Raw genomic sequence first — 11,235 nt, 5'->3', positions numbered from 1 at the left:
GCATCAATCTTGCTTTAATTGTTGCAGCATGCTGAAAGAAGGCTATAAGAATCAAGCAGTCCAACGTCTGAGGAGCAAAGGTGCAGCAAGCAACAACAACAAAAAATTACTACCCATGTTTTAAAATATAAACCATTTTAGAAAGCTAATTTAGCTTTTAGCTTTTAAAAAAGGGTAATATTGTGAAATAAAGTAGTAATACGCTAAAATAGTGCAGGACATGGTGTTGTGCCGCGCAAATTTTACCGAAATGGGAGAAAATAATACTACATACATACAAATTTACAGGGAGAAAAGCCAGAAATGAATGCAGAACGTTTGTGGGACCCAACTACAGAGACAGAGAGACAACCGGGTCCGGCCGGACACCGAGCCGAAGGGGCCGGACACTGAGCCCGACGACGTCGATCGACTCAGAACCTCCGCAGTCCCGCTCCGTCGCGTCACCCAGTGCGCCGGCGACTCCTCCACGCGCGCGCCGCCCAATCACGCCCCCTCGTCGCCATCGATTGCGTCTGAAGCTCCGTACTACTCCCGCGCGCTCGGTGCGACGGCGACTCCTCCTCGCACGCTCCCGCCGTGCGCCGCCACCCCCGCCCTCGTCTTCGGCCTCCCAAGTCTCCCTCGTCGCGCGCCGCCACCTCTGCCATAGCGCGCCGCCAACGTCGTCCCCGTCGCGAGGCGCCATCCCGCTCAGCAACTACTCGTCCCCTACTGCCCCTCGTGGACGGGATATGGCTGGCGGGCGAGGGCTCAAAAGAGAAGGCGGGGCGAAGAGGGGTGGCGAGGAGAACTGGGCAACTGGCAAATGGAGGGCAGCAGGGAAAGGGGCGAAGAGGGGTGGCGAGGAGAAGGGGGCAACTGGCGGAGGGACGGCAGCAGGGAAAGGAGGGAAGAGTGGTTCCGACGCCGCCGCGGACTCCGACGTCGAGGACGGCGTCACCTTCACAAGGCCGCCGCCTCCTGCTGCACAAGTGGAAGTAAGTGTACTGACTGATCCCACATTGCCAATCCCTATCGTCAACAGTAATCTGATGTACAAGTAGAAGTAGATGAATGTGCCTATACTGTTGCAGCCGGGTGAAATCCCTATAAAATTGTCTGACTGTCTGTTCGTCACATTTCTGTGTGAACTGTGAGTCTGTGATACATTACAGTACATGCTGTGCCATGAAACTGAACAATACTTCAACCAGACCTGTACAGATGTTTCTGCCAGCCCAAGATGTACAAGTACAAGTAGAAGAATGTGCCTGCTGTTGCGGCCGGGTGAAATCCCTATCTACCTGAACCCATTCAGTACCATTTTCAGCTCAACCAAAACCAAACCAACTCTGTTTTCCACCCAAACCGAAATAAACCGAGTTCACGCCTGTGGGTTTAAACCATTTGCTTGCTGAAGTGGGATGAAAAGCATTTCCTACTGAACAACCTATAAGCAGTATGCCAGCAACCATGGCTGGTAGTTCGCTTGCTCGTCGGCAACAAGGCTGTGGCACCTCTGACCATAGCGCCGGTGCCGCCACCATTTCGCCAAAACATTCCGATGAATTGCAAGTTCTCAGTTCTGAATCCGCATAGAACATATTACTTGTAGACTAAGAATTTTTTCGTAACTCGCACTCATCTACAACTTAGTACAGAGTTCTGCGCATAACAACCAATACTCTCTACCATGCATAAACAAGAGCAGGTAGCATCTTCTGGTGTGGATCAAACCTATAGCAACTGGGCGCATGAGCATTAAATAAAGACCCTACCTCTCATTGTGTCCAGAAATCTATCTCCAATTCTGTCAAAAAAGAACCCAAGTTCAATTATGAAACAAATAGATCCAGGACTGCACTAAGTGTGTCTGCTGAGCTTCTTGGCAGAGGCAGTGCATCCCTGCTGCTTCAGATGCTCTCAACAAGAGTGCCTGATGTTTGGAACCGTTGGGCTGGTACAGCCTGGACATATACAAGGAAACATCTCCAATTGGAAGAATCAGGATTAAACTGAACCAAGCTCATTACTTCTAGGACAGGGTGCACTTTACTCTTTATTTTTCTCATCTGTTTCAGAAGAAAATGGTTCTTATATCTGTATTTGCATTTGCACCTAATTATTATTTCTGAATCACTTGGCTAATTTCCTTCTGTTTTTTGTCAACAGAACTACGCGGTATTGAATTTGGACACCCCGGATACTTCACATGATAGCTGGCGCGCTACAGTCTTACGCTTGCGCCTATGGTGTTTTACCAACACCAACAATAGGTATTGTTTTGGTCACAAGGACCGACAAAGCTGCATGATGCCCGAGGCAGGCCATTTTCTGGTCTATGTCCACCGCCACGGGAAGTGGATGTGTCTGGTCATTGACGGTCCAACCGGATATTTGACCGGCTGCATGACAAGAAGCTCCACCAAGAAGAAGAAGATCCAGGAAAACAGAATTAATATTGTTCAGAATCTGTCCAAGGAAATTAAGAAAGAAATGAAGAGCAAGTTGCCTGTGTACATTGAAGCTGCTGAAATGCTTCCAGTAGAAGGGGATTATGTATTTGCAGCTGATTGTCTCCTTGGCGACTTGGGCTTACAGAATTTTTTCACTGTCATGTTTAATCATCTTGAGGGCACACAAATATATGAAAGAAATCAAGTGCAGGAAGCCTGGGAGACCATCATACTTCACCTACCCGAAGCGTGTAGGTCGAATGTACTATACCACAAGATTGATGATGGTTTCCTGGATGTCCAAAACAAGTTGGGTCAAATACTTCTGTCCGATTCAAGGAATTGGTCTGCTCGTACAAAAAAAGCCTTTGAAAGAATGATAGATTCAAGCCCTGACAAATGGGCACTCAAGAAGCATGGGAAATCAACAGCGTATCTGCCAAAAGATGTCAAAGAAAAAGAGTTTGTCCTAGATGATGAGGAGGTGCTGCTAATTATTGAGGATATAAGAGTTTACTTCAGGAAAGAAAAATATTCTCGCGTATTCAGACTGAAAGACTTGCCTGTACAGCTGGGTTCAGACGGCCCTGTCAATAACAAACTTGACAAGCTTCTGAAACTTGGTGCTCAAGATCTTGAGAATTCTAAGTTTCTTATCAAGCCTTTCATGAAGTTCAAAAGAGCCTGCAGTTCAAATCAAACATCCACCGAGAGCAAAGTCAATGGAAATATGGACAAAAAGCTTGGCACTTGTTTGGTTCCTCAAGGTCGTAAGAATGGTCTGAAGTCAAATGTGACCAAAGTAGAGGAGAAATTCAAAGGTAGTCTTGATCTCGATAGTTGCAAAGTTTCCGCTCTAGTCATGTCAGAACAATATCAACAAGATCGAGTCAAACATCAACAAGGTCAAATCATATCACAGCAACATCATCAAGAAGCTGAAGAAACCCATGGTTCTGCTGGTCTCCAAAATTTAGGGAATACTTGCTTTGCAAATTCCGTCTTGCAATTTCTTCATTGCATCCCAGACCTGAAGTCAGCTTTAATAAGGTTTGACTCAAATAACTATTTGAATTTTTGGTAAAATTTATTTTAGATCTTCTGACTTGCTAATTCAGCTGTAGTTGGTATTATTTTAGATTTTCAGAAGGCATTGGCAATAAATTGGTTGATGACGCTTCCCGTAAATTGACTGATGCCATATGTGAAATCTCTGTACTTCTTGATAGTAGTTTACAGACGGTTTGTCCTAAAAATTTCTTAAAGGTCAGTAATCAATGTGTTAACAACAAAAATTAATTACAATGTTAAATTTCTGATCATATGTAATTTGAGCAGAAGCTTGAAGACAGACATGCAATATATAAAGAGAGAGACGGGAATCTTCATAGACAACAGGTACTTTCTTGCTTATGACTTGTAAAATGCATGTCATTGGATCTCTTATGGTGAATAATAATGTCTTGCAGGATGCTGGAGAATGTCTGTTGCATTTAATGGAAACACTTACTGAAACACTAGAAACTGAAGAAAGGTAATTTTTTCCATTGCGCAATGCTAATGATAGTCATTTGCTGGTAATGTAGCATTAACTACTCCTAATACTATTTTTTTGTTTGTATAGGGAATCTACTAATCTTATCAAGAGACTTTTTGGAGTTGATCTTTTGAGCAGGTATCCTCCCTCTCTCACACAGAATCTGTGGGTACAACAAACGTTATAAGGATTTTTCTCATGCCATATGACACTCTTATAAGGATTTTAAGAACATAAACATTTATATTCTGTGTACTAATGTTGCTATCGTTGTATATCCCATAGTTTAGTCTAGACAAATTCAGACTATTGACATAACTTTATCACGACTACCCCCTCCGTTCACTAATATAAGATGTTTTAGCTTTTAGTAAATTCATCTATTTTTTTTATGTATCTAGTCTATGTTTAGTGTGTAGATTCACTCATTATGGTGTGTATCGAGTTCATTTTGAAGTGTCTAAAACGACTAAATCGTCTTATATTTATGAACAGAGGGACTATCAAACTAGATTTAAGATAACAGATAAAATTGTATGATAACAACTGCAGCAACCAAGGAAACTGGTACAATATACTCAACCACATCAGTGGGGTCAATTAGAACATTAACGGACTCCAAGAACCTGGTTGTAAGTGTCCACCCAGAGCATCGGCCAGAGAATTGAGCCAAAAATAGATTTATCATACAATTTTAAGGCCTCCATTAGAGAAATAGAGTTTTTTTGTCTAGGTGTTAATCCAAAAATAACCTTCACACTACTACATATATCTTCTTTTGATACTTTTGTTTCCAGTTTGAGTTCTGAAGGTGGGGAGACTGTTGATTACCTGAATTGCTTAATGCCTAAGGATGTAAATGGTTTTCTTAAAGGGCTTGATCTTGTAAGTACCCCATGAAGATTCCATTTTATTTGCATATCGATGTATGGTTTTATATACACATATCAAAAAACATGTTATCTTGGTACAGGCTTTGCGTGCACAAAATTCATGCATTAATCGTTTGCCTCGGTAAGATCATCTAAAATTTCAATAAATAATAGGTTATTGATGTTTACAAATATTACATGATATATTCTATCTTCAGATATCTGATCATTATTTTGGAACGGGTGAAGTTTGATACAAAAATCGGCCAGTCAGTAAAAAACTTCAGTGTATGTACCTGTTTATATCCTGGTTTCCAAGATGCTTGATTTTATATTTTTCTAATACTATAGTGTATTCCATTAGACATTGGAATACCCGCTTGAATTTGATGCCCACAGCCTCTGTTCAGATGAACTGAAACTTGAGCTCGAAGGTATTAGAAAGGTATGTCAATTCAACATGAACAACCTTTTGTTAGTTGTCGTCAGTGATACCTTAGAATTCCAAGGTTTTTGTTAGTGAAGCCGATTTTGGGGTCAGTATGTGCTATATGTTTTGACAAAGTTATGGCATTATGTCATTCATGGTAGGCAACATCGACAGATGGTGAAGATTCCCTCAACATGGACACTGACCAAAGTGAGTAATTCATATTTGTATATATCCCTAGCAAAGCATCTAACATTCTCTCTATATAGAAAATTATGTGCTGCTCCTCCCTAGGCTTGTAGTCGCTTTCTCTACCAATACATGGAAAGGCAAAGCTTTTTCTTAAAAGAAAAATATGACGACAAACTTTTTATTTCATTAATTCAGGTGCATTTGTGTTTGTCTATACAGATGATTTGCCGATACCAATGGACCAATTAACTGGGTTATATGATTTGATTGCTTTGATTGCGCATGAGGGACCAAATGTGAACTCTGGACATTACATTTCCTTGATAAAGCAAGATGAAGATCAATGGATCCAGTATAATGATGCAACCAAAACCTTACTGAAGAATGAGGAGGCTTTGAAATTATCCGGTGGAGGTGAGCAACTGTTTTATTAAGCAGGTGAGTGACGAATTGAAATGTGGCTCATTGAAACAGTTTGCTTCTCTAACAGGGGATGGCCAGATGGCTTATATCTGCCTGTACAAAGCCCGTGTTGGGCGAGAAGGTCCGTTTCAGTGTTACTTGAATTTCAGAATTTGGTATTTAAATTTACGAATTATGTCTATATCATGGTCTTGTAGCATAATGGGTGCATCGTTTATTAGTGGGAATGAGCTAGAGAATTCTATTTGACAGATCTGAAAAAACTGATAACCATTTTGTTAGTTCCTCTTTTCTTTTAAAAAAATGAGGAAGTCCTTTTTTTCTACAACAAATTTGGCAAACGTATGTTAGAATCATCCATACTATTTAGGTTAATCTTTCGAGATTCTATTTGCTTCCATGAGTGTCCAGAAATTACTAGCAGGTCTCCACTTCCCATTAGGTTTTTTCCTCAGGTTAGGAGACATTTTTAAATGCGAAGTCTCCACTTGGTGCAGTATATGATATGCAGAATTCATGATATCTTCTCCTGTATGTGTTTTCCTGCAGGCTCCCTCTGATTGTCCATCTGCACGTTCGCTCGATTGCCCTTTGCCTGGTTTAAGTGATGCCTGCAGTGAGTTCTGATCAACAAGGTTGATGGTTATGTTCTGTTGGCTTTGCCGAAGGAGCATTCAGGAGGCTAAATGGCATGTTTGGTCTGCATTGTATATTCTGAGAGAACCCGTGTGCGTGAACCACAGTAGTGCTATGCTGAAGCTGTTCTAGACTAGTGGTCATGCTATTCCCCTCCTGGAGGTTCTTCTTGCTTCTGTTCGATTCGGTGTAATGTGCAAGCGCGTGTATGCTCTGCTTGTTCAGGCCATGTAACATGAAGTGGAAGTGTTTACTGTGCAAGCGTAGTGGAATAGAGTTATGTTTCATGCTATTCACCACCCCTGGTCCCTGGGCAGCTGCTTAATAGGAGCTCCGGTGAGAAGGTACAGACTACAGAGGCGTTCGTGCCTCAGAAATACGAGCACCGTAATACGTACCAACAATCAGCTCGTTTGTTTCCTTCGCATCAATGAAAAGTTTGAAGGCACGGTCGCTAAATCTGAAGTTTTACACCAGAGAACACTGAATAACTCGAATTCCATCAGGAGCTTTCATCAGGTACAACACAACGACACGTTCAGTCTGATACTGAGACACGAGATACCTTATTTTTCTCCTGTAATTAACTTCGTGATGCACGAGACAACGGCAGCACCTACGATCGCTTGATCACTTGGACATGGTGTTGTTGAAGTGGGAATCCCACCCCAGACGTAGACAGAATCTCCGCCAGCCGCCAGCCATCCGGCTGCTGTGCTCCAGACTCTCTAGGCTGGACATGCTCTGCATCGGCAAGCTCCGCACCTGCTCCAGCGAGGAAGTCAATACCAGTATAATACCAAGTCAATATATTTTATGGGCTTGGGAAATTGAATCAGATGTGGATCTCACTACGGTGTGGTGACACCTTGCACTGTCTCAGCCTCCCAGGATGCGTTGAATCGAAACCAGCTGCTGCAGAATCGGTTTCTGAAATTGGATTATCTAGGAACCTAATTTACCGGCTGCTGCAACAGAAATGAGGCAGACTCCTCTTCTCCTGCTCTGGTGACTCATATAGACAATCCCGGGCCTCAAATCCAATTACACGAGCTCCCACCGTCTTCCAAGTGCAGCAGTAGCCAATCTATCATCAATTTTTTCAGTACATAATAACATTCACACAACAAATCAGACTATGTTCACTCATCGACTAATTTGATGTAGACTTACATTACATGTGAGCTGTGGTACTTCAGAACTTCAGGTTTTGCATTGTACGCTACATTTTTTTCGATAAAAAGAATATATTAATATCAAAAGATACTAATTGCACCCGACGCAACACCCTAATGACAGTACGAATGCACAGCCAAAAAATAGAAAAGAAAACTAAGAAACAAAAGTCCCGCTATAGCATTCTAGACCTACCAACAGCAAAACAACCACCGCCAAGGCAACACCTAAAATATAGAATCTCCAAAACCGACGTCTCCAAGAAGGAAACAATGCACGAGCGCCATCATCGCCCGACTAAAGATCTTAGGTTTTCACCCTGAAGATAGTCCCCGCTCAATGCCTCCAACAAGGTCATTGTCAGGCACAACCAGTTAAGGCAGACCTTGGGTTTTTACCCCGAAAGATAGGACTCTGAACTTCACCTGTGATGCCGCCCCCACTTCCATTCCACTACTGCGGAGCCCGGGACACCAAGCAAGTCCCTCAACAACGCGGAGACTTGAACCTCCCTTAGCTAGTCCTCCGCTCCGACCTTCAGGTTATTCCCTTCTTTTGACTGCATCATGGACCAAAATGTCTCTTGATGCCAACACATAACAGAGCTTTGCGCTGCTTCCTCCAGAACCAATCGTCCTGAATAAAAGCATGGGTTCGCATGGCCGAATACCACTGATCCAACAAATTCCAGGCAAAAAAGCACTGTTACATTCGCCGACGATGCCTTCCGGAACTCAACACTCCTGCCAGATAGAGAAGGGCAAGATTCAGTTAAGTCTTCATCTTCGCCCAAGAGAGACCCTAGGACCGCCGCTTTTATTCAGTTTGGGCCCCCACGCCGGCGACCATCCCAGGCTGGCCACAGTTTCCGCCGGAGACACCAAGCGCAGATCACGTTGTCCGGAGACACCGCACACGCCCTGGGCACCGCCGCAGCCGAACGCCAGCCCTCCACCATCGACATCAAGGATGGTCATGCCTTCCTCAGCCGTCGCCGGCTACCACGCCTCTCCACCTCGCCGCCGGGACGCGGTGACAGATCGAAAGACCCACCACCACCATCCGCATGCCGACCATCTCCGGCGAAGAAGAGGGCCGCCTCCACCGTCGAACCCAGGGATGCTGCCCCGGGTGACCTCGTGCCGCGGGAGAAGCCCAAGAACACCTCCACGCACCGGCGAGAGGCGGGGGGATGCAGTGGCGCAGATCAAGGACATGGCTGCCGCCCACCACCAGCCACCACCGACGTGCCGCGGGGAGGAGCCGACGGGAGGCAGGGAGGCCGCAGCGCAGATCAAGGTCTCCCCAGCGCGGCAACAAGGAAAGGCCGCCTCCGCCTCCACGCCCCGTGATCTTTTCCCGGCGGCGCCACCGGCGGCAGCGGGAGGCGGTTAGGGTTTGGGAGGGGGTGCGGGAGGGGGTTACGCACGCAAGGACCTCCTGATCCAACCTGGCGGCACAACACAAGCAAAGTGCGCCATTGCAAGGTACATATCAACTTGAACTATGAGGATGGCAATGCCAGCTTTCATTTGTTTTGTGTCCTAAAAAACCGAAATTGGGTCGGTCTCCAAACCTCTGTACAATTTTTCTAATATTCACTCAATTTACCTTGGTTTTTTATATTACAAATAAAACATATTGTGTTCTATAAATTAGTTTTCTGTCCTGAAGGCAAAAACAGACGTTGTGACTGGTGTCCGCTGTACCTAAATAATAGCGGCTGTTCTAAATTAGTTTCGTACTCCTTGGTATTTCTCATTGATGGTAGTAATTCTCATTGTGGAGTCGGAATCAAAGAAGCCAGATGGTTCAGCGGTTAAGCCTCCTCCTTGCCTTGCCGAGCCGCCTTCGGTGTATCCGATCGGATATTCATATAGATATGTATTCAGATACTATCTACTTCTATTTGATATTATAGGTTTAGTAAGATTCACATCATGCCTATCTCATGAATGCACACATTGTTTTTGCACATTCTTTATCTCGAGCGAGTCAAATTTGATGCTTTCCTCGGACTTCCATTGGCTTGGGTTACGACGGTAGATTGATTTTGGGGTAAAAAATAGGTTGCACCAGTTTTTTATCCAAAAATTTATTGTTCTCACCCTGGCATATTTCCTAGTACGTCATGAATACATAAACAAATGAGGTAATTGCATGGCTAATACATAAACTTGCACTTCAGGTGCATTTTCATACAAGAAGTTGCAAAGTGTGCTCGCACGGTACATGAACTTGCACTTCACATGCAAATTCATACAAAACACCGTCACACCAACACTTGGCGCTGCCACGCTGGATCAGAGATTAGCAGAAAGAACCCGATTCTTTCTCTTTATTCTGCGCAGCATACTGGCCAGTTGCCTTGCCTTGCTCTGTTTTCCTTCTAATGACGAGGGCTGGGAGCCTGGAAGCACAGGAGGCATGGAACGCGCAGCCGCTGCTGCTCTTGGAGATGTAGCACCGCTAGCTGCACAAGGGAGCAGTCGATGGCATCGAGGCCGTGCGGGTCCTGGAAGAACACCTTGGCACGGGCAGCGTATGCACTGCGTTTCATGGCGCCCTCTGGCCGGGCAGAGGCGGCAGGGTGGGCGTGTGGGCTTGTCCTTCTTCGCGGCCTTGCCGGAGCAAGAGCGAGTAGAACCTGTCGGATGTCGCCATCGGGGATGGGTTGGGCTAGCGGACATAGATCAGGTGACATGCACCTTTTGCATGTCACCGTGTGACATGCGGCTTAAATCCAAATTTAAACATTGCGAAAAAATTTAAAAAAAATCATGCATGTTGACAGCACATATTAAGATAACCGCTAAAAATTTCAGATTAAAATTGAAACATACATCGAGAAACAAAAAAGAGAAACTCAGATGTGAATAGTCTACAGAGAAACTCAGCTTTGAAAAGTTTGGATGTGATTTGGTCTAGCGGTGTAGGGCGAGGTGGGCAGATTCGAAGATTTTAGAAATTGCTCTTCTAATTTATGTCTGGGTTTTTTTTTTGGGCAAGGGAGGGGTTTTCTGTAAAAATGTTCACAAGCTGGCCCTCTTTTTTCCAGCGTGGCAATGCCAAGTGTCGGTCTCAGAAGGTTTTTGTATGAATTTACACGCGAAATACAAGTTTGTGTACCACGGTACAACACTCTGCAAGTTTTTGTATTAAAATGCACCTCAAGTACAAGTTTATGTATGAGTGGTGCAATTACCTCTAAACAAATTGATAGGTATATGAACCGTTCCAATACAATCTGCTAATAGAGATGACGTGGTCTTACCAGAAAGGAGAAAAGTCGTTATCCCTCAGCAACAAAAAAGGGAGAAAAGTCGGTCGCGTGGGCTGCATCTACTTTAAATAATTAGGGCTTGATTGGTTGCTAGCAGGATTTTCTCGTATCTATGGAACATGGCTCACTGAATTTTGTTCTAGGAAATGCAACCTCTAACCCACGGTGTGCAAGTTGTTTGCCTACTTCTCATCATCTGTTAAGCAAAGCAATGGCGGAGCCAGGAAATAACCATGGGGGGGGGGGGG

At 44.4% G+C, this 11,235-nt stretch overlaps 1 protein-coding gene across 1 annotated transcript; it reads left to right on the top strand.

Moving 5' to 3' along the window:
* The first annotated feature begins 734 nt into the window (after window positions 1-734).
* LOC127338156 (uncharacterized) lies at window positions 735-6,791 on the top strand. The gene is made up of 14 exons (XM_051364391.2): window positions 735-980; window positions 2,155-3,488; window positions 3,578-3,680; window positions 3,777-3,836; window positions 3,908-3,972; window positions 4,063-4,113; window positions 4,773-4,860; window positions 4,949-4,989; window positions 5,066-5,135; window positions 5,212-5,292; window positions 5,439-5,487; window positions 5,689-5,883; window positions 5,960-6,013; window positions 6,442-6,791. Exons 1-14 carry the CDS (start codon window positions 735-737, stop codon window positions 6,450-6,452), a joined length of 2,448 nt encoding a protein of 815 aa, XP_051220351.2. The 3' UTR covers window positions 6,453-6,791.
* Window positions 6,792-11,235: the final 4,444 nt, after the last annotated feature.

Source organism: Lolium perenne, chromosome 3, assembly GCF_019359855.2.
Source record: "Lolium perenne isolate Kyuss_39 chromosome 3, Kyuss_2.0, whole genome shotgun sequence".
In the NCBI taxonomy this organism is placed as follows: Eukaryota; Viridiplantae; Streptophyta; class Magnoliopsida; order Poales; family Poaceae; genus Lolium; species Lolium perenne.
This window is presented reverse-complemented; position numbering and strand designations above follow the sequence as displayed.

Coding starts and splice junctions, on each gene's coding strand:
- LOC127338156 (XM_051364391.2), top strand. CDS start 735: ATGGCTGGCGGGCGAGGGCTCAAAAGAGAAGGCGGGGCGAAGAGGGGT. Junction 981..2,154: donor CTCCTGCTGCACAAGTGGAA/GTAAGTGTACTG, acceptor TTTTGTCAACAG/AACTACGCGGTATTGAATTT. Junction 4,990..5,065: donor TGCATTAATCGTTTGCCTCG/GTAAGATCATCT, acceptor TTCTATCTTCAG/ATATCTGATCATTATTTTGG.